The following is a 24,211-nucleotide window of genomic DNA, read 5'->3' as shown; positions in this document are numbered from 1 at the left end:
GTACTGCAAACTTAGCCTGATAAGGAGGTTTTTCTGGTAGCTCTGTTATTATGTATGAATTTGGTGGTATACAAGTGAAAGTAAAATACAATTGAGGAACTGCACACTAAAGAATGTAAACTAAATATCAATGCCTTGCAGTATGCTGAGAACTTACTTATACTGTGGTATGTTAACTCTGCAGGTATAATTAAGGTTTGTCAGATTTTGACCTTAAGCACTCTAAGGCTGTGCAGATACTTCTACAGTTACCGCTGATTTACGTTTCTTTGCTTTAAGGTCTTTAGAAGTAGGTGAAAACAGCACAAGTAGCCTCTTTCAGTGCAGCACTAATTTTGTTCTAGAGCTATTATAAGTGAGGACATCACAACCAGATCATGTATCAGTTCCATACAAATGAATTCTCACCACTGCAGTGGTAAGGTAGTATAAAATATTGGCAAAAGGGTTACCTTGAGTTTTATTTAATTGAAGACTTCAAGTACTATTTGGTGTCTCCCAGATAAGACACTTCAATCAAAAGCAAAGGCCTTCATAAAGATTAATTGCTAAGTATAGGAGCTGGAAGTATTATCGTATAGTGCTCTGGTGCCACGTATGAAATTCGTGTTCTCCCACAGGTGTTCAGGCACATGTTGTACCTGCTGTCTGCAGGCAGTCCGTAACTCTTCTGCAGTTCCCATCTTGGTTTTGCCTTCAGCCTATCAAGGGAGCTCCTTGTTACCACCGTACTAGCACACAGTCTCCATTTTCTATTGAGTAAAACTGCAAAGGCTTTAAGTCGTTGTCTAGTTCAACTTCTTTTCCTGCCAGCTAGAATACGAAAGGAAAAAAAGATTTCAGTTTAAGTCTTACCAGACCTCTGTTAATGTAAACCAAATTTAGATCAGGCAGTTGCAGTCAGGGAGGATCAGGCATTGAATCAGGTCCTAAATTAACAGCAGGAAGACTGCCCTCCTTAAGTGAAATCAATTTCATTAGGTAGTATTTTAGAACATGCTATTGACCTTTAGCAGCATGAAGTATTTTGTTGCTGAATTACCTAATTTTAACTCACTTTAGAACTTTCGTAGGACAGTTTCAGTTCTGAACCAGGAATTTTAAGTAGGCGATAGAGCAATCCTTTGACCCTTTGAATAGTCATGGACTCTGGAAAAGGGAAAGAAACCAAGTGGTTAGAAAAATGCTGCTACCACTGAGCTGTAGTGAAGTACTGGTTATTCAGCTATACTTGCTCATAGCAACAGTGAAAGGCTGTATTGCTGCTTCAGTTCTAACACTGCAATAATGTATTTTGTACCTGAAATGATAACTGCTAATGTCAAATCGAAAACGGTTCAATCTCTGGTGGGTCAGACAGAATAAGCTACTACCTTTGAAGCGTTTTGATCCCACATGCCAAATCAAAGTGTTATGGCTTCATAATTTACCTTTTTTGAGTTTGAATTTGCTACACACTAAACTAAGTGACCTTTGGGACATGTACCAGTCAGGTTCTGTCTGCTTGCAGCTGGTGACTGTTCCTGGAAGCTTTCATACCAGAAATTGGCTTTCTCAGCACAAATCAACGAATGTCACTGTGGAACTAGTGCCACTCTTAGAAATATTGCTACGTTAACTCGTCCCAACCAAATTGCCAGCAGAGTTGTACAGTGGTTTCTATTATGAAGTCAGTTACACAGCAGGATATTTTTTGTAATGGATCTTGAATGAGTAAATGTAGTTTGTTCCAGAGGTGATACCTGTGTTTGCAATAGATATACTCAATATTTTGGTTGAACTTTTACTTCTTTTGAAGCTTTACCTAAAGGCACAGCAATAGTGAGTTATTCCTGTAATACCACACATTGTACTTAGACAAATATTTTTCTATCAAACGTTTTTGTAAAAGCTGTATCTATCTGATTTTATGCAACTTGTGATAATAAATGTGATTTTTATTTTAGAATAAAGTTTGTGTAAGTCTGTTCTTTCAGACACCATTCTGCTACATCTCTGAGACTTCACTTTGATTTAGAACAAAGTCTGTTCATTTTGGTAGACACTACAGGCACTAACATTTCACAAAAGACAAATTTGATACAGGTCAGAATCAGATTTCTAATGTAATTTATAGCAATTTGTAAAATATTAGACATAAAAATCTATAACTGCAGACTACGTAGTTGGCTATTACAACTTCATGTTCTTGTTACTCGGCAAATACACCCACCAGCTTTCATACCCATTAATTAGCCTCTGCCTCATACACATTACATGAAACCAGCAGCACACGTGGTGACACATGCATCAATTTTCAATTTTCAAACTGGACTGAAAGTAACTAACTGGGTGAAGGTCAGAAGAATAATGACTTTCTCACATGAGTTCTACCTTTGTCATTCCTTTATGTAACACAGTCTTCAGGAGCTGACAAAGCTAGAGGCAGCTGTCATTCCCTATTACAGTTATTTCAAAAGGAGCTATACATCTGAAACAAGAAAGAAGACTTCTTACCTGGTAGCTTTTTTTCTACTGGCTTCTGTTCAGGTTTGTCAGGACATTTAATTGTCAAAGCTTAAGGAGAACAGTAAAGCATTAGTGAATAAGGTAAGCCCTATTCTGTCAGAAGCACAAAGACTTCCTAGTCTGTTTTTATACACTTACCCCCCCAGCCTGATCTTCTCAATTACAACAGAGCCTGTGTCTGAGCAGCTATGATAGCATTTAGTTGTTCTCTATAAAGTTAAAATTAATTTTTCATTTTTATCATTTGTAAGTTTACCTAAAAGTGCTTCAGTTCTAGTTAACTTTTAAAAATAACCTGCAGTAAAATGTGAAACTGCCTACTCCAGGTTAAAAACCTGCTTTAAACTGTCTTAATTTCCTCAAAATATATTTGTATTATATTTTTAACTTAAAAAAATAACTAGAAATTAAGGCCCCTTAAGAAAAGTTTCTAGTATGTCTAGCCAACTACATTCCTTGTTCTATTTAGTTTTCCATCTAAACATTAGAATATAAGTGCCTTAAAATACTATTTTGGACATGGATTAAAAATATACAATCAATTCTATCAAATGGGAAACAAAGCTAAGTACATCTGGGATATTAATCTAGCTTAAATATGTAAACAGCCCCAACTACCAAAGCTAGCTTTAATTTTCTTGACTGTTCTAAAATTAAGAATCTAATAAAAAAAAACTATCAGAAAACAATTCAGCTGTTAAGGTTAAAATCTCAAATCTTTTCTGTGGAAGTCATTGAGACTATAAGAATAGAGTACTGAATTCCTCATTAAGTCTTATTTAAGAAAATAATTCAGGTTGGGTAGAGGGAGGAAAGGAGATGGTGTACAGAGAAGCAGGTATCTAATCCAAGTCATAGATACACATATTGCTAAGAAACAGAATTACATGCTGCAACCCTGTGACCTCTCAGAGGCTTTTGAATGCTTTGTTCTCCCTAAACACAAAATTTATAAAATATTTCAAATGCAGAAAGAATAATTTTGACCATTTCTGGCCTCTTACTCAGAAGCTGATTTTTCAGAGTCAAAGGCTGTTGTCCCTTCAGTTCTCCTTCTTCAGGTGCACCATATTCTGTGTGAAGGAAAGCGTGCATTGACATGAGCAGTTCTCAGACTAACACCCAACAGCAGCCCTAAGAAAAGCAATCAGTGTTGGATTGGGCACAAACCTGCTGCCTCAGCTCCCGCAGCAGCTGGGATGCTGCACACAAAGCGGTAGAAACACCGCACAAAAGCACGGGGCGCTGCAGGCGTGATCCTTGACCAACAGCTCTGTGTATTTAGGAGGGAGTGGAGCAGGCAGCAGGCAGGCGGAGGTGCTGCCTGACACTCCCACCTCTAAAAGCCCCCGGTGCTGCACCAGTAGCGCTCTGGGGCAGGTGCTCGCAGATGTCAGCTGAAGCAGTGAGCACAAGTTATGAAGCAGCAGCACCTGGAGGGGCGCAGCACTGTGCAGCTGCTCTGCAGCAGCAAAAGCCAGGTGCATGCAGGCCTGCCTACAGGTGGGCTTTACAAGGCAGGAGGAGCACAGGGAAAAGCCCCTGGCAGAAGGGAACAAACTGAAGAGAGAAAAATCAAGTGCTACCGCAATGCCAGAAGTGAGGAAATGCTTGTTTTACTTGTACTTACTAAGGCAAAGCGCTGCGTATCGGGGATGGGCAGCAAGAAATTCTTCACTCGGTTTGTTTCTCTCTGGGTTCCAATTCCCGCCAGCTGCTAGCCACTCTTTTCCAAATATTTTGCGATAATCAAGCTCTGCTCCTTTTCTTTCAGCAGGAAGGATCTGTACTGGCACAGGAATGGAGCACAATAAAATTATATGACTTTCCAGAAAAGAAAATCTATTTCATGACACCCTTACAATCACTTCGATGTTCAGTACATGTTAGCACTACCAATAATCTTACAAACCCCATTACTAAGTACTAACTGATCCATAAATTCAGTACATTTTAAAGCTATTAAGAATCTTATGAGCTCTGTACCTCTACGTACTGTCTGATCCATAGATGAGTACCTAAGCCAAGACGTTAACTTGTATTATGATGCAGATATTTTTTGTAGCTACAGAAGAGATGCTGTTTCTGCCCTCTTTCATGCTAAAGGTGATGGAATAATCAGTACTTTACTTTTCTGAACACAATCTTAAAAGAAGATGAAATGAATTCCTCAGGCAATGATTTAAAAACAATTTTTCCATAGACTCATGCCATTTGTTGATGCATCACATACCTCAGACTTGTTCAAAACCTCCAGTTGACCTATCTTGGCAATAATTAGCTGTCTCAGGGTCTCCGGGTTCTTCTCTGTGTCCATCAAAGGGTTATTGTGACACTGCAGTGACCGCAAACTTGGCAGTTTCTCAAGCTCATTGATTGATGACCACTGAAATGGAGGGGAACAGTCTTTTGAGGAAACATAAAGCATACTTCATTTCAGAACAATAAACAGTAACAGTGACTTTTCCTGTACAATGGCCATGAAAGAAACTGTTCTTTTGGTCAGCAGAACCAAGTACTTTCATCCTGTTCTTACATTTAATTAAAAAAATAAACAGACCAGGGACTACTCAGCATTTTAGATCGTTAGAATTCCACAAGAAGAATTACGAGGTAGAGGAGGGATAGGACTAACTACCACAAACCTGTTTAACTGAGATGCCAAGAATCTTTTAAAATTCTAAATCATCCCTCTGTGTTGATCAAGGAATTCGGTAGATGCCTCAAGATCTTACACAAGCAATCAAAAAAATTGTGAGCAAATTGTGAGTTACTCTTAAACAAAGATAGATGTATATGCAGAATGCAAACCCACCACAATCTAACCTACCTGTGATATTTTATTGTCATTTATTGCAAGGCGCTTTAATGAAGGAAACATTTTAGTCTTGCATCCTAGGAAAAAGAATAAGTTTACAGACAATAACGAAAACTTTAAACAAACAGAATTATAAAACTATAAATAAATTGCTTCTTTTACATACCAAATTCACTATCAGGAAAGTGTATGGAAGATATTCCAGTGTTTCTAAGTATTAGCTGTTCTAATCTGAAATTTAATAGATACAATGATTACTGTAATTGGTACAGAACATTTTTTTGTAAAAGAATATACTTTTTTTTTTTTTTAAACAAAGATCTAATAAACTTTTGGCAGTTATATAGATAGTACCCACACTTCAGAGAATACTTTTTTTTCAAGGAATAAGTACAATAATTTCAAGCTTTCAAAATAACTCCTGGATTTGAATGGTGTGATTTGCCATATGTTTTTTTAAAAATAGGCTGTTAATTCCTCATGGCTGCTATTTTGGCGTACAGCTCAAGATAATAATTCTGCAAATTAACAACACTCTTTCATTAGTCCCACAATATTCCATTCACTGGAACTGAAGTGCTCTTTTAAGAAGGGACACTACTTTTAAGAAGGAAAGTGCTCTTTTAAGAAGGAACACTACTTTCCCTGGATAAGCCCCAGAGCAGCAAATCATAGTTCAAGCCCATAAATACCATAAAGACATTGCTACTGAGTGTACAGTGAAACAGAATAATCTGTGTAAAGGGTACCACCACACTCACTTAACAAAGTGAAAATATGTTTATGTAATGCAGTATAAAAATTATACTTTTTTCTTTTAAAAAAAAAATTGAAGTACACATCTTTCAAAGTCTTTAAACTACCCTCAAAAAGCACATGAAAATTCCAAAGAGAGTCCTTGTGCAGGGGACCCGCCAATACAAACACAGTGACATGCTACTACCAGTAGAGTAACCACTGTAACCTTCATCATAGTTAACAATCACAAGCAGATGACAGAGAAGCAGCAGAATTATTGCCAGCTCCCTCCAATCTCACTGTATTTTGCTTTCTTTACAAAGAACAAACAGGTAGGGAGCATGGGTGTAAACTGCTGTTGGAAACTGCCCATCACCAGTGATCTTTAATGTGCCAGCCTCAAGAGTAACACCTGCCAACAAGCTGTCCACCAGCATTCTGCAGACTCAAACAACCACGAGATGGCTGCGCAGCTACTGATGAACCTCTACGACACTGTCATGGTCAGAATTTTTTTCCTAAAAAGCCACTTCTGTATCTTTTTTGCTTTGCCAGACCAGAAAAACTCTACAGTCCTGTTATCTTGGATACAAAGGAGCACATACTAATACATAAAGAACTTTGTAATGTGATAAATTACTTTAGTTTCATAAGTATATAATAAAAATCTCATAACAAACAGCTTAAGAATGTCTTGCTTATGAAAGATAAAAAAATAAGACTATATTAATGTAGCTCAATTAAATAACGCAGTTACTCTCCTCAAGAGGGCAAAATGCTTCTATTTCAAGAATCCATAAACCTTCAATGCAACATCAAAATGATCACATTTCCATTAACAAAAACTATGGAAATGAATAAGAACAAGACAAAGAATTTCCAGCAAATTTGTTTAATAGCTACCTGGGGAGATATGCTATCTGATGCAGCTGATCTCCATCCAGTAACTGGTTGTCTGAGAGGTCTAACAATTTCAGGGTCTGCAGGACATTATCGGGCCTGCCACATCAAACAAACAAATAAACAAAATCAACAAACCCGCACCAAACAAACAGAAAATTAAAAAAAAAAAACACGTTTAGTTATTTTTTAATGAAAACACTATTTTTTTAAGCATATAACTGCATGCAAGTAATTGCTTACTTATTCAAATGTTTTGAAGTACACCACATGAAGCTTGCACCAATTATTTTACAGTTATGTCATGGTGATGCAATCATTACAGGAACGTAGCTCTATCTGCTATCTGACTTCGCAGTACATCACTCACAAAAGGCTCATGTACGTTACATGTCTTACCTTTCCAAAACTGTAATATTATTAGAAGTAAGGTACAATTCTTCAAGTGCTGGCCATCCTTGAGCACAAACAAGGACCTAAGAGCAAAACTTAATTTAATATAACAGAAGTTGAGAAAAATTATTCCAGAAATTACACTTTATGCAGATTTCCTCAGAACATATTCGGAACAAATTACAGTTTTCAAAACCAGAAATAAATACTGGAGATTGCCTAGCACTCCCTTTCTTCCACCTGGTGCTTTCCTGTGTCTAGGTCTACAAGCACAGATGAAAGCAAACGGGTTCTGCACAGCCACACAATCTGTGGTTCCAAACTTGTAGGACGGCACTACCGAGATTGGCTTCATGGGCCCTGTAGCCCCATGTTAAATGGGCTTATGGGCTCAAATGCTAATGTATTTGAGAACAGGACTTCATCCTTAGTGAAACAAGATACTAGAATAGAATCATTTAAATGTTTGCATATTTCAGTCCCTGAAAAAAAAAAAGTCAAAGCTTTGTTTATTCTGTGCTGTGTCTGTGTTGCATGTAACTAGGTATCACGTATTTCAAGCATTTTCTGTAGATGCAAAGACACTAAGCCAATCTCATGCTGATGCAAAGTGATGCCAAAACAAGTATTTCATGTCATACTGACCTATGTTCTTTCTCTTTGCATTTGTTCTATATATGCACTAAAATATAGATAAACTTTTACTAAGTACAAGGAAACAAATAGTATTCAACCTTGGGAACATGAAATTAAATTTTACTTCAAAATGCTTAAAAATGACTGGTTAATTTACAAATGTAAATGAGGTTAAACATTTTTTTCATTAGACTCTAGTGCCAATATAACTTACATTTCCAACTAATACAGTTAAGTCACAGCACCTTTTCTGAGGATGACTACACTTCAGAAGAAGAATATAATGTATAATATTTAATGTGCTTTACTTGTTTTAAAACCTACCAATATAAATGAAAACAAAATCAAGGTTTTTACCTCTGTCCATGTTATCTCAGTCTGATTAAGTGCCAGAACCTTCAGTTTTGAAAATACATTCGATACAGAAATTGATGTAGATGGAAATTTCATTTTGTTTTCACTGTGTAAAAAGAATAATTATCACCATAAACTTAAATAAACACAATTATTTAAGTCACTAAATTGGAGTTATGTACTAAGTACAAAAATAATGTAAGCATTTAAAAAAAAAACAACAAACACTGACATTGTTTCACATATTTAAATATATTACAAAATATTACTTATATTCAAACTTTTTTCCTCATTTACTTTCCCAATTCAAAAATGCATTTTTATTCATCTATGGTTTCCCCCGCCCTTTTCTTTCCCTAAATTTTGAATGTGAAAAGAATGATTTTCATTAATACTAAATGAAACAAAGTCTGATTTGGGGCTTAAACTCCTTAATGTTAATTGAAACTATCTAGATTGAAACAAAAAGTATGTAAAACAAAAGGATTTGATAACCATTGTCAACAGCAAAAAATATTACTATCAAATAGTTAAAAGATTCAAAACTGGAGACTTCAAACTAGTTTTCTTAATCTGCCCTCCAAAGACATTTGTGTTTCTTTCTTGAAGTATGATCTACCTGTATATTAAGACCAAAAAAAAATCTCGATGTAGTTACACTTACATAGTTGTAAGTAATTTTTTCCAATTTAAACAAGCTCTGAGAGAGCTGCTGGAAAACTATCAATTTTATTCTTCCAACATTCCTTGCACAAAAAAATCATTAACAGACTTACTTGGTGATGTCTTTCTTTTTTAAAGTAAACTCTTAACAGAAGGCCAAAACAATTAATAAAAAAAAACAAATTCAAGCTATTTCAGTTTGTAGTCATAAGCTTCAAATTCCACCATCATTTTCATTTTGCATTCCAGTTTCATCACAAATAAATCACAAATAACTTCTGAAAACCTGTTAAGTCTAGGCCACACTTCTCAACAATGAAAAAATGAAATAATTATTCTAATGAATTAAAATAAATTTTCCATATTCTCATGTATGCTGATAATAATAAATGACTGCGTATGCTTCATGCAAAGTTAGATCCTAATTTTACAAATAGCACCCAGGTTGCAATACCTGTTCAGTGCTAAATGTTGAAGAAAATGAAACACCTACAACTATTTAAAAATCGTTTTTGTCACGTTAGCTATAAAAACAAATACAAAAATTGTGCTCACATTGTTTTTATACTAACATGGCATTTATTTCAATTTAGCTTACATCCCTTTGAAACTATTTTAGCTGCACTGTGTGTACTGCACAATGAAGGCTTTGGAAGCTGGTAATAGGACAACAGAGATCACATACATGACCACATGCATTCGTTGTTTAAGGACATAATGAAAAAAAAAAGTATTTAAAAACTTAGCTCCAATTAAAACCAGTATTGAGGCATTCAATTATCTTATGAACGTTGACCTTGTATCTAAAAGAGCCTCTTATTTTTTGTTCGTATCCCCAAAGGTACAGAAACCCAAATATGAATATACCTGATATTAAGCGTTTCCAGATTTGGAACTTGAGAAGCAATATCTGTGACTGTATCCCAAGATGACAGCAGATTTTTTGATAGATTTATATGTCTGATATCTGAAATTTCATATTAAGAAAAGAAACATCTCAAATCTGAACTTCCTTTTTCAGACACTAGAATTAGGGTGTTTGTTTTTTTAATCAAATAAGCAGAAATAGAATACATTTGTTTGCCCTAAGAGGTACTACCATTCAGTTACAGCAAATTTTACATTGCTCTGTGGTACAAAAATGACTTAAGAGAGCTTAACTTTACAAATCTAAAAATGGATTAATTTTTGTATTGATAGGAATTCTTACCAATCCTTACAAATGAACAAATACGCTTTCTATTTCTCTAATATAGCTACAACATGCAGTACGCTGAATACATTATTAGTTATATATTTGAAACCTGTGGTACCTACCGAACCTATCAACTGTATTTTTATGTGCTTATCTAATCTAGAGTAAAATTTAAAAAATCGCGATGCTGGAAACGTCAGTCACAGTAACAACCTATGACAACACTGTTTATTTTCACCCACAGTCTGCATTCCTTCTCAAAAGTTGTAGGCTTCTACATTTTAACTCTGCAAGCACTGAAATAAGCCTCCAAACACAAACTATGGTTTTAAACTTTTTTTTTTTTTTTAAATAAAAGGATAAAAATACAGTTCCACATTCTTTGAAGTGAACACTTGGAATGCTAAAATATATACTTTTTTGTGGTATCATATTATACAGCACCTTCAAAAAAGGATACTAGCACATGTTCTGCTGATTTCCTCCTTCTGACCAGCATGGCTCACTGCACACTCACGCACCGAGATATCTACCAGTAGGTTCAGCTGGCTAAATGAGAAAGAACATTCTGTTAAGTAATCTTTGAACAGAAATAACATAATATTATGAAAATAATATTTTCATAAATAGCTCCTTTAGAACTTGGAATTGAGGTGCTGGAGCATGTCCAAAGATGGGCAACGAAGTTGGTGAAGGGTCTAGAGAACAAGTCTTATGAGAAGCAGCTGAGAGAGCTGGGGTGGTACAACCTTGAGAACGGGAGGCTCAGGGGAGACCTTATTGCTCTCTACAACCACCTCAAAGGAGGCTGTAGTGGGGTGGGGGTAGATCCCAGGTGCCAAGCAATAGGACAAGAAGAAATGACCTCAAGTTAAACCAGGGGAGGTTCAGGTTGGTTATTAGGAAAAAATTATTCACTGAAAAGGTTGTGAGGCACTGGAACAGGCTGCCCAGGTAAGTGGTTGAGTCACCATCCCTGGGGGTATTCAAAAGATGTGTAGATGTGGTGCTTAGGGACATGGTTTAGTGGTAGCCTTGGCAGTGCTAGGTTAACAGTTGGACTTGATAATCTTAGAGGTCTTTTCCAACCTAGATGATTCTATAAATCAACACTGCACATTTTAGTATCTTTCCTGGATATTTATACTTCCTTGGATTCTTATACTGCAAAGTAGGTCTGGTTGAATCACGATTTCTTCCTTTTCCCCCACCTTCCTCTTCCCCTTCACTCCCCTCTCCTCTGCCTCCTCACAAAAAAAAAAACCTGATACTTATCCAACTGTAAAAAAAAGTCATAAAACAGACACACTGTAGCTATGCAAACTGGAATTTAGAGTTTCCAAGTTAAACGTGGTTTTGGTAATAATTTCTGCAAGAGGTTCTAAGTTATTTAAGCATTTTATATATATATATATATATTTATTATTATTATTTTATTATTTTTTTTTTAAATAGCAGTTTTGACTGCTAAGTATGTTCTGGGAGGCAAAGGGAGTACATCAGTGGTCCCGGAGAGGAGACTACCACCTACTGAACTGTTACCTCTCTGGTACTGGAGGTCATTAGAACTGCAGTCTACTACACATCATTATGTTATTTGTTTTTTCTTACCCTCCCAGATGAATGAGCATTGACAAGAACTGACTGAGAGATGGCTTTACTAGCAGTACAGTGACTTTCTGCTTTCCTTCTCTTAGTTACATAGTCAGTGCTGATGTGATTAAACAAAGATGAAACAAGAAATACTGTACAATACTCAGAAAATACAAAAATCCATCTATTTTTAAAGGACCACCAATGTGTATAGGTAAACATAATGCTATAGAAGACATTACTGATAATATGCAGATCATCCTGTGTGCTATCCAAATCTTCAGTTTACCATCCATTCATTGAAATCTCAAGCAAAAACCCTGTATTTGCAATTGTCTATTGTATTAAATTTGTTCTCCATCAATCTCAATCACATGATATTTATCATTCCGCAGGAACCTGTTCTCTGTCCTGCTGTACTGCCACATTAAAATAAACATGTACTAACATGATAAAGAACGGCAGTATTTGTAGACCCAAAGTTACTTGAATGTAGTTTGCATGCAAGATCTTGACTAACAAGAAATATAACAAGAAATTTCAGAGTAAGTTTAGGGGCAAGAAAACCTGCCATTTCACCAGATCCAGTCTACATATAATTACACGTTGCTGCCAAAAGAGAAATGTACCTGTTTCCCTCCATGCATTCTCCTTGAATTTTCCAATTTGGCAACTGTGTGGTTGCTGTACAACTTGAGCTAATTCACGGATCCAACGGAAAACTAACCCACAAAACAAAGAATGGTTTCATACTAGAACAATGAGCTGAACCAGCTCACCTTTTGACATAACACCAGATCTCGTGTTCAAGTAAACAGCAGACACAGAGAAAGGGAACAAGCAAGGTTATCTCTTGGCAGTAGCTCACAATCACATCAGACAAAGAGCATCATGTGAAATTAGACAATTTGTATCAGAAATTTCAAATAACCTTTTAATTCATCAACAACTTTCTTGAACGTTCTTAGAGGAAATAGTACTCCAAGAACTATGGAATAATTACCCTAACCATTGAGGAACATATACTCTTTCTTTCCTTATGGTTGAACAGCAACGTATCCTAGATTTTCATATATTACACTTGCCTTTGTTGTTCTGCAATGGAATCCATGCCAATAAGTTCCACGGTCTTCTTTCCCAGTACTAATGTATTCTTTGTCCCATTTTGAACATCTTGCTCCTTCAGCCCGTATCGGTCCTTTACTGCAGTGAGAAAATCTACTCCAAAATTTGCCTTGTTTGGCCGGATAAATGATCCTCCTCTGGGATGCCTAGAAAAGAACAGCCAGGAAACAGTGAAATATGAAAAGTTATCAAAAGTATGATAAAAAAGAAAGTCTAAAAATTACTGATTATTACTTTAAGAAAAATACCACGAACCAAAGCAGTCAAAGGGATATTTTACAGACTGATTTTAGAGCACCACTCCTGCTCAGTGAAACCAGGCAAGGCTTGCAAAGTATCACTGATAGCACTTGAATGTTATGAGAACTGAAGCACCACATCTCCAAACGTGCTTACACATCAAGATTACCACGCCAGTGCCATTATCAGAAATAACCATTCCATTGTTTCCAAACTCACTATGTACTGAGTTTTCCCAGAAAAGTAGTTTCTACCTATGGACAGACACAAACAGACCTAAATCATATGACAAACTTCTCTGGAGCCTTAGCTCAGCTTATGGCTGAGGAATACTCAGAATAGTAGGAAGAAGAGAGGAATCAGAATAGTCAGCATTCCCTCACTATATTTCACTTGAATAAATCACTCATAATTCTAAGAGAACGCAGTTTTGTCAAATGACATAAGATGCAAATTGTACCTCTTGTTATACTAACTCAAACTTAAAAAAAAAAAACAACTAATACTAACTTGGTAAAATTTTGAAAATGAATATTTAACAAAATTACCTGGCTAATGCACATTCTACAGAGTCCTATGAAGTTTCTTAGTTTTCCTTTGAGCTGAAAAACACATGACAATTTCTCGCCATGCAATTGCTTTGACAATTTCTATCAAAACTAGAAAGGAAATAGTAGGATGAACTGGCAAAGACAAGTTGTGGGAATGGTATCACGGAACAGATGGAGGATCTGATAGGAGGATCAGCCAGAAAACAGCAGGAAGAAAATTGGTAGTTATGATTACCTGCCTGCCTTCCAGCTGAGAAGAGCACTGACTCTGGTTGGAAAGTACTCAGGAGGATGAAACCACTTATGTAAATAAAACTCCTCTTTTCAAAACAGCGTGTAAACGTCAAGTGGCTCATTAGCAAACCATAATACACATCATCAACTCTACAGAGTCCAAAATTCTCTCAGAAAAACAGTAACCAGAGGCCATGAATCCTATGGACCTATTGCAAGGAGATGGAATAGCCTGGGCACCATATATTTACATTTTTATTAAACGATCAGTACTGGAAATTGTCTGTGCCAGCTTTATTCATTAACATTTCTGGTATTTATTTTAGTAAGTACTCTCATAACACAATTAAAGAACCGGATAGAACCAACATATTATTTACTTTAAAACAATTTTCAGTCTAGTTTTGTAGCAACTAAGTTTAGAGTACAATGGTTACAAAACATGCAGACAAGCACATTCACCTAGAGAATGTGAAACCAGTGTGAATATTCATATTCAACAGGTATTTTCAATTACTTGTTTTTGATTTAGTAAACCTCTCTTAAGCCCTTCCTTCCACTTCTTTGAAGTTCTTCATAGTTTGCAAACATTTGCTTAGTTCAAACGTCAAATTTCCTCTAATGTAAAAATCACGCAACTTCTTCTTAACAACACTGCTTTAAACAACAAATCACATTTTCACTGCCTTAATTATAACATCACTTACACGTGATGTACATCACTCCTACACTTGCATTTACTTAAGTCAAACAGCTTTGTAGATGGCAGATGCTGCAAGATTCCACTAGGGTCTCCATAAATAACATTTCTTGTTCTGTTTGCCTGTAGTTTACCCTATATCCTGCTGTATGTTTATTTTGAAATCTGCTATTCCTTCTCCTATCACCTCGACTTTCCCTGCTTTGTCATCTCCATTCCTCTGCACTCAACAATCCTGCTGCTCACTCAACCATTCTGCTAATTCCTTCCTCTCCCCAACCCTCTCATCAGAGCTAACATAGATGCCCACACCTCCAGCCTTCTCGTCATGCCATTTATGCTTGGCATAGCCAAGACCTTTGGGTCTCTCCATCACCATGCCCCTTCCTAAGTCCATTTCTGTCCTCTCAAGTCACCATTTCCATGCACTCCTCCGTCCTCTCATTGTCTTTGCAGAAACCAGTTCTAACCTCAGGGAAATAAAAATAAAGAAAATTAGATATTTTGCCTCCTGCTTTCTTAGGCACTAGGGTAATTTGAAGCTATACAAAAAGTATGGTGCATTCCCTCTCTCAAGCCCATCCTGTTTTTTTTATTTGTTTGTTTGTTTTGATTGTAGGAAGATCATAGGGGTTTTCTCTCCTGCTACCATCACTTCTGAGTACTGTCGTGGTTTAACCCGGCCAGCAGCTAAACACCACCCAGCCGTTCGCTCACCCTCCCCCTCCCTCTTTGGGACGGGGGAGAGAAATGGAAAGTGAAGCCCGTGAGTTGAGATAAAGACAGTTTATTAAGACAGGAAAATAATAATAACAACAATAATAATAACAATAATGATGATAATAGTACTACTAATAGTAATGTGTATGAAACAAGTGATGCACAAGGCAATTGCTCACCACCCACTGACTGATGCCCAGCCTACCCCCGAGCAGTCCGGTCCTCCTCCCTTGGCTAGCCACCCCTATATATTGCTCAGCATGACCCCGTACAGTACGGGATGCCCCTTTGGCCAGTTTGGGTCACCTGTCCTGGGTCTGTCCCCTCCCAGCTCCTGCTCACCCCCAGCCTGCCCGTTGGCAGGACAGAGTGAGAAGCTGAAACGTCCTTGGCTTGGTATAAGCACTGCTCTGCAACAATTAAAACATCAGGGTGTTATCAGCACTCTTCTCATCCTAATCCAAAACATAGCACCCTACCAGCTACTAGGAGGAAAATTAACTCTGTCCTCACTGAACCGAGGACAGTACTCTGTCCCTTTCAATGCTATCTTACGTAATAAATACTCAAATCCATTCCACAGCCTAAGTTTGTTTCCATTTTATTAATTTGATCTACTTTTTTCAAGAACTGTCAGAGAGAAGGACAGAAAAGGAGATGCTGCAGTAAGAACCTATTTTCAGGCAAAATGACTACATGTGCGAGGAGAGAGGTCACTTACCTGCAAGTTGTTTTCCCTAAAATACACTGCCTGTATTAAGTTTCACGCTAGGGAGTACAAGCTGTACAAGACCAAGCTGTACAAACCATACATGTGTATCACACAGCCCGTGTACAGCACTTGGACTCGTGAAGAAGCACACCAACCAGCCATCACTCTCCACAACGGGGAAACAAGAAGTTATTTAGACAGTTCCTAGCCCAAGGAGTCACCCAGTGTGCACATTGGATGGTTGGACGTGAGTACTAATCATCAACCTGACTTAAGCTGAGCGTTTGGAAGCCAGAGAACAGGGATTTCGCTCTGATGTGTGCAGAAGGTCCGAGAACCAGGACAATGCATGGCACAGAAGTGAAGTGGCTGAAGGTACGCTCCAGTGTCCTTAAGCAGGAAACCTGGAATATGCCCAAGTGGGGCTCTGACAACCAGCTGGCTCTGGTTAGCGAGTGACACTTCTTACTGGCTTTTAAAATAGGCAGGCTGACCCCAATCTCGGAAGACTGCTTGTAGGGCACTTTCTACTCCTGACTCAGTAGCCTGAAGCAATACAGCCCATCTGCCGGCATGCTCGGGGCCCTCAAAGGATACCCATTAAAATTCAGGTAAGCTACCAGTTTCTGCTGTTTAACCATTTTCCTGAGGGAAAAAAAAAATTAAAAAAATTAAAAAAAAAAAGAGGAAATTGGCATCGTTCTTCTTCGCTAATGAAGAACCAAGCAGAAGTGTTGCCTATCATCACAGGTACGTGACGGCTCCTCAGGTGCCCGTGGATGTCACACACTTGCACTTCTCAGTGCCCGAAGCACAACACTGCTCTGCCAACAGGCACAGGTGTGAGCACGCCTCTCAGCCAAGGAGACACCTCGGCTTTATCTGCCTGGATGGTAAAGGTAGATGGAAGGGTGTCTTCGCTCAGTACTGGCTGTTTCACAACAACTGCCTCAAGGCAATTATAACCATGGCTGGAGGCATACACCCTGCACGGCTCAGAGGGTGTCACCAATTAGAGCTGTTTGAAACCGTGCCTATCTCCTGCATGAGCTCTAAACAGGTCTTTGCCTTTAAGGGGAAGGTCCTCAACAGATCAGACTCCTTTTAGAAGAATCTACACACTTTGGTAAAGAAAGCCCCGTCCAATTTGTTTTTGAATAGAGACTGTGATAGCTGCGGCATCAAACAGGGCTTGTAAGGGACACCCAGGACTAATCTGCTGTGGCATATCAAGTTCCTGACTGCACAGCAGAAGCTTTGCAAGCATCAGCAAGTAATTGAAGTTCTCCTAAGTTTACCTCAGTCACACAGACATGAAAGCTGAGTCTGAGCTTCCACAAAACAAGGAAAGAAAAAAATAAAACCACGACATCTGCAGCTCCAGATGCTCATCTGAAGGCTCTGCTGGTGCACACGACACATTTGGATAGTGGTTAGGGCCAGCAGTTTTGTTTCAACACCTTCCCACTGCCAGCAGAGAGCAGAAATCTCAGCTGGGTACAGCACCACACAGTGAAACAATCCAAATCTCCTATCTCAGATCTTTGGGGGCTAAAAGCAATCTTGGGAATGCACGCTCCCCTTATTAAACTGCTTTTTCTTCATAGACACTAAAATGAGATTGACATCTCCCTGTATTTGAAGCTTTTGTTTGTGTTCTAAGCAGATATTCCTGGAGGTGAATCTGTCATTCCTGAAGGAGAGAGAGTTTATTTTAATATAAACAGATCTTTTTTTTTTTAGGCAGGAACATAAATGCCATGCAAACAGTAACAGCTGATGGTCACAAGTGCTGTCTGTAAATCTAAAAACATGCCCCTCACAACTGATAAAATTCACTGAAGAAGAAACTGAAAACATGTAATGCCTTTGCAAGGCTAGCTTGGCATTTCTGGACTACAAAAATATACAGGAGTCCAAATTCCCACCAGAAGAAAATAAAGCAAAGGGAAAAAAACAAGTCCCAAAGAGCTGAGAAGCAGCTGCAATTCTGCCTGGCTGAACGCATCACAGAAGCAGGTTTTACAGTTCCTGCACTCCCCTCCTTTTCTCTGCCTTCCTCTGAAAGGCAACCCTGGGGAAAGAGGGTACAATTTAATGGGGCCAACACTTCTAGCAATAGCATCAGCTGATAACGCCAGGGTTGTGGGGTTGTTCTTGGGATAGGCCACTGTATTGATGCCAGCCCAGCGTAGATGCCCACTCAGTACAGCGCACTGCTCAAATTAATCAAATTTGATTAATCAAATCAAATAAAATCAGGATTCCTCTATAAAGAACAAAACTATTCTTTAGCAGGAGAGAACACATCCTTTCCAACTGTGAACCAAAGCACTCTGGGGGGGGGGGAGAATCAGAGTGGGGTTGACTTAGCTTGAAAGGAGGTATGACAGAAAGCAAAACATCTGTACCCAGGGGGAGAGAGAAGAAGGTACAAGACCAGCAGTCAAGACCTGGTCTGCAGCTGCCAAGTCACCCTGCCAGCAGTATGACCTCTCCCTGGCCAGACAGAGCTGAGGTGAGCCCATGCCTAATGAGGGGACGGAGGTGGTGGAGAGCAAGCTGTATGCCTGACACCTCAACATGCAGGTGGGAGCCTGGGGGTGCCTCCTACCCACACACACACACCCCAGCAGACTGCGGGAAGCAAGGCAGGGACATGAAAGCTGGAGGGGCTGCGTCTCCCAGGGGAGGTGCACGCACCTAGGGGGCTCGCAGGCCCAGGGCAGGTGTCCCCGTAACCCACAGCCACCAGGGCAGGACACCCATGTCACTGTGTGAAAGGGGGTGTGCGGCCAGAACTTCATTTTGAAAGCACACCCCAGTTTCATTGCTGTGTGTGCATTTTAACACTGCTGTAAGGCTTGGTTATTCACATCTCATTTCTCGAGGCGCTGTAGAACACAGCTTACTTTATTAGATGATACACTAGTGTGGGTGACAGGTAAAATAACAGCTTCCTCAGTTATTAGGAAACAAGATTTTATTATCAGGAAGAAGAATCACAAATGCCACTAGAGTATGCATTGTCATTTCCAGCTACTCCAGATTTGATAAACACACTCATGATGTCTGCGTGTTTAGAAGCACTGCTGTGTTGTTCTTTGGTTCTCAGATTCTTAAGAAGTTGAATTTGTATCACATAAAATATGATTCAGACATACATATTGCCATGAAACATATGAGTTTAGGTAGTGTTTCCACAAAACATACTACACAGACTATATACAGCTGTCTGCAGACACGCTGATTTATCCAAATGAGGACTCCTAAGAAGATCCTTTGGGAAGGAAAATTTCATATTGTTTTATTTTCTTCCTGTGATGTCATCTTGAAATATCACTGTGAAAGATTTTTTTTTTAAAGCACCCCTTTCAAAATTACCTTAGAAATAATTAAAAATAAAAGCTTGTCTTTTCATTGCATTTGTTTACAGTTTAAGGCACTTCATCAGCTGCTTTTGCTTATCAGAATTCAAGCAGTTAGAGAAGCAGACTTCTAAGCAAAGGGTACTACTGATAAGGTTTGATTATACACATATATATATATAAAATTTCTGTTTTATGTATGTATATACATATATACACATTACAAAGAAACAATGTAAAAGTTTAAAGTTTACTACTATTGTTTTATAAACAAAAGAGTTGATACTTGAAGTTTTGTTGTTTTTTTTTATTATTATCTTCTTGACAAAATAAGGTATTCACTTATACAGACAGTTATGTCTGTTCTCTTAATCTTCAGAAATACTCCAGAAAACAGAATACAAAGAACAGGTATTGTATGAACAGCATATTCAAAGATGAGTACATTTAGGGCTGTTATGGTTATGTGCAGCTTCATTCAGAAAGCAGATTTTTTACAACAAGAATTGAGAGTGTTCTCTGAGCTCATGTTTCCTAGGAGCATACTAATGATTACTTGTATTAGTCCTCCTACAGCAGAAGATAACTAGTTTTAACTTGGCAACTGCTTCAATTGAATTCAAGGCATTTAAAAAGGAATTTCTGCTAACAAACTCAGAAGACACTGTTGTCTAAAGACCGTTTTCTATTCTTTATGTAGGAAAAATCCAGGAATGTTAAATTTCTTCTCTTCCATCAGAAATGTCCTTATCCTCCTTAAGCCTCACCTTATTTTTGTCTTTTTTTTTCCTTGTACCTAGTGAATCAGTTCTTGTATTTCTTTGTTGTTTTTTTTTTTTTCTTTTTTTCTTTCTTTTTTTTTTTTTTCTCTCTAAAGGTGTGTTATCATCTCATTTTCTCATAATGAGGTCTCTAGGGCTCCCACCATACACAAATGTGGAAGTTAAGAAGACAGACTAAGAACTCTGATTTGCACTACTGAACACAATCTACCTCTTCCCTGTTTGGCTAAGGGTGGCAGAGAATATTCCCAAAAAGGATTTCGAAATAGCTACTTCTTAGTTTTGAATTATTTAATAGGTAAATTCTGTTGATTCAGTCTGAGACCAAACAACTCTGCCTGATGGTTTGAGAACAACTTTCATGTGAACTGATAGCAGAGTATATTCTCTAACAGGCCTGGAACCACTATCAGGTCTTGACACAAGTACAGAAGCCTCCTCTGCTACCTCAGGGTATTCCATTTGTCCCCCTGGAGATATTTCAGCAGATACAAGACTTTTTCACAATATAGAAATAATAATTTTGATCTCAGTTCTTTTTCTTCTGTGTGTCATACAGCAACAGTGCAGTTCTCTCAGTCCCTTCCATACCATTGAGCTATAATTCAGGTCAGAGAAGGTGCCAAGACTCATCTGCTCATAAAAATGGAAACAATCACAATTTCCACAAGCTGAAAACACGTGCTCTAGAGTTAGCAAACACATGCACCATGACTACATGTTTTTAATTATTATTTTGGAAGAAATTCACAGGAAGAACTCTTTCTGTTGAATCATCCATTCAGAGCAAAATAGATATACATATATACTACCTCCGGCTCAGAAAAATCTTTGAACCGTGACTAGCTAAAGCTAGCAAGACTGTTGCTACATACTTTTCTTGTTCTTTCATGCTCTTCCAGTCATCTGCTATTAGCCAGTATCAGACAAATCTTTGTACTGACTTCATTCAGCCAGTCTTATGAACTTCATTCACATGCAAGTTGGAGAAAAAAAAAAAAAGGACAATTTGCTTATCTTCTCATCGATGACTTTAACTTTCTCAGCATAATTAACACAAGGAATTAATTTCAGAGAAGCCTTACATTTTCCAACAAACCAAAGCAAACACACATCCTAAAGCAAGACCACAGATAACTTACTTTCTTTTGTCATTTTCCTTCAGGATGAACTGAAGGCTTTTGAAAATCTAAGTGTTCACTGTCACAGAATTTGATTTGTATTAGATTTATTTTACTTAAATGAGCACTCACAAAGTTAGGAACAAATAGCAATCAAACTGCCCTTTTACAGTTACTTCCAGCCTATGAACATAAGAGGAAGACAAAAACGACGTATAAATCTTGTCTCCATTTTGCCTCATTAATGTATGACCAGCTGTGATCCATTGGTCAGAACAAACATCCATGTAATGCTGCACCCTTTCTCCAAAAGCACCCAAAAGAAAACAGCTGGGGTAAATGTAAAAGCAAGGCAAGTATTTTGATGATAAAACCTCAGTATTCTCTTATCCTTCACCAACTGTCTGCTCTGGAACTTACTGAGCTAGCAGCCCGCAGTATTCAGTATTTAAGAGTCATTGCTGGACTTTTCTTCTATGAATTCATCCAGGTATTTTCTTTAACTCAAACTTTCAGCAGTTGCAGTGGCCCCTGACATGGCAATCAACAGCTTGCAGCTGTTTGCCCTGGAGTCCCGCATTCCCCAATTTCAAATGTGTTAAGTGCTTGAGTCTTCAGCATTAAATACAATGTATGCATATACTAATTAAATAAAAATAAAAGCCCACACAGCTACATTGTGTTTTGCATCCATTAAACACAACTGAACTTACTTAACAGTTACTGAGTGGTTCAAGTATCAATCCATCATTATCCTTTACTTGGTAGTTTCCCTTAACAATATGCATGCAAGTCATCTTAAATCCAAAACAGTACCTGAGACGGTTAATACAGACCAATACTTCACTTACATAAGAAAGGTAAGTAGGACATACTGATTTTCTTACTGAAGTAGAAGATAAAGGCCTGCTAAGGTAAGACTAACAATATCCAAGAAAATCACATTTTATTACCCACCTCTGAAACCACGACTTTTCCAACTGTTTACTGCATTCTAATCCCTATAACTGGATCAATAACAATGGAAGAGCCTTTATGGCATAGCTGGTCACAGCATTCAAATTTATTATCTTTTTAAATATCAGCCAATTGATAACAAAAGGATTTGCCTGAGAAATTGACCAAGAGCATTTTCCCATAACCATATTGATAATATGCAGAACATGGTAACAGTGGGAATCAACTCACCTGCATTTAAAATACTGTGTTCCTTCGTAGGTACCATCATGTTTTCCTCTCTGAGGATCATCCCATTCCACTCCAAGCCAAATTCCTGAAAAATATGGTAGATACGTTTTCAAACGTAAGACACCATAGCTCTAGAAACATCTAGAAACACCTGAAGTTCATCTAGCCTAACCTTCCTTCTCAAAGCAGAAGATTATGACCAGTGCTAGATCAGGTTAGACAGTTAAGTCTCTACAAACCCAAATCTTGAAAACCTCCAAGGAGAGAGTTTCCAACCTCTCTGGGCAGCCTATTCCAGGACTACATTGTTTCTGTAGTGGAAAAGATTTTCCTGATGTTCAATCTGAACCTTTCAAGACACAGCTTGTGGCTAGTGCTCTGTTATAAAAGAATTTGGCTTTGTCATCTTTATTACCATATTTCAAATGCCCATAGGCAACTATTTGATGCCACCTAACTTCTCTTCTTTACCACGCTAACCAAGCCCAGTTCCCTCAACCTCTCTTCACAAGACACATTGTCCATGTCCTTGACCCCATTGGCAGCCCTCCACTGGATTCTCTCCAGTTTATCCTCATCCCTCTTGAACTGGGATAACCCGAACCAGACACATTATTCCAAGCACAACTTTATCAAGAACCTCCACCCTCACAGGGGAGACAACAGCTTCCCTTCATTTGTTGGCCACGTTCAACATTTTAAGGTAACCCAGTAACATGGGCTTATTTCACACTACATGCAGAAATTCTTACTCCTGGAATTTTTTAGGCCCACTCCTAAAGTTCATGGAGCTTGCTCTGGACTGCAGTTCTGCTTTTTGTTACATCAGCCAGCTAAGGGTGATCCGGGTTTTAACTTGGAAGCTAGATAAACACAAGACAGATGAAAGGACTGTTAAGTAGGTTGTTTTTTGTTACACCAGCCGGCTGAGGGTGATCTCTGTTTGTTACCCATGACACTGACGTTGAGCGATACAGACCCCAGAATTACTTCTGGGTTCCCTGTACATTACGGGTACCAGCCAGACGTCACGTCATGGATTACCATGCTTCTGCCTGACCGACCCGCAGACTTTCAGCCAACTTAACAACCCTTCCATCTTGGATTTACCTAGCTTCCAAATTATATTTTTATTTGAGACTGTGTAAGAAGCCTTATTAAAGTCAAGGGATACTATATCCCCCACATGGTTTGCCCACGTTCCCCATCCTACCACCACAGGGATAACCAGGCTGGCCCAGAAGGACCCGTCCCTTCCGACCACCATCCCCAGCTGCCATTTTGTCCCTCGTACACCTGGAAACGCGTTCCTGGGGCACAAGCCCCGTGACTTTTACGGGCTCTGGGGCGAGGCTGACGAGCCTACAGCTCCCCGGCCACCTCCCCGGCCTCCTCTACCCTCCTGCAGCCTCCTCACCCAGCAGCCGCGGCCTCCCCGAGCGCTGCCCGGTGCCGCCCACCTACCCGCCGCGCCGGGCAGGCCGCCGACGTACCGCACGGTCGCGCGCTCCGCGCCGCACAGCACCCTGCGCCCCAGCGCCTCGCCGGGCGGGCGGCCGCTCATGGCGGGCAGGGCGGGGGCAGCGCACGCAGCACCAGCAGTAGGAGCAGTACCAGCAGGAGCAGCAGCAGCAGCAGCAGCAGCAGCAGTAGGAGCAGTGCTCGCAGCGCC

General features: G+C 38.8%; 1 protein-coding gene across 1 annotated transcript; it reads right to left on the bottom strand.

The window, feature by feature from the left end:
* Positions 1 to 24: 24 nt before the first annotated feature.
* On the bottom strand, positions 25 to 24,120 carry TBCE (tubulin folding cofactor E). The gene is made up of 16 exons (XM_032183786.1): positions 24,004 to 24,120; positions 22,540 to 22,624; positions 12,884 to 13,069; positions 10,666 to 10,754; positions 9,878 to 9,977; positions 8,351 to 8,453; positions 7,364 to 7,440; positions 6,968 to 7,063; positions 5,493 to 5,557; positions 5,339 to 5,403; positions 4,742 to 4,894; positions 4,139 to 4,292; positions 3,513 to 3,581; positions 2,497 to 2,556; positions 1,058 to 1,149; positions 25 to 813 (listed from the first exon to the last, which is right to left on the bottom strand). Exons 1-16 carry the CDS (start codon positions 24,101 to 24,103, stop codon positions 721 to 723), a joined length of 1,587 nt encoding a protein of 528 aa, XP_032039677.1. The 5' UTR covers positions 24,104 to 24,120; the 3' UTR covers positions 25 to 720.
* Between the last annotated feature and the right edge of the window lie 91 nt (positions 24,121 to 24,211).

This window comes from Aythya fuligula, chromosome 3 (genome assembly GCF_009819795.1).
Source record: "Aythya fuligula isolate bAytFul2 chromosome 3, bAytFul2.pri, whole genome shotgun sequence".
Classification (NCBI taxonomy): Eukaryota; Metazoa; Chordata; class Aves; order Anseriformes; family Anatidae; genus Aythya; species Aythya fuligula.
The sequence above is the reverse complement of the archived record's forward strand: the minus strand, read 5'-3'. Positions and strand labels throughout refer to the sequence as shown.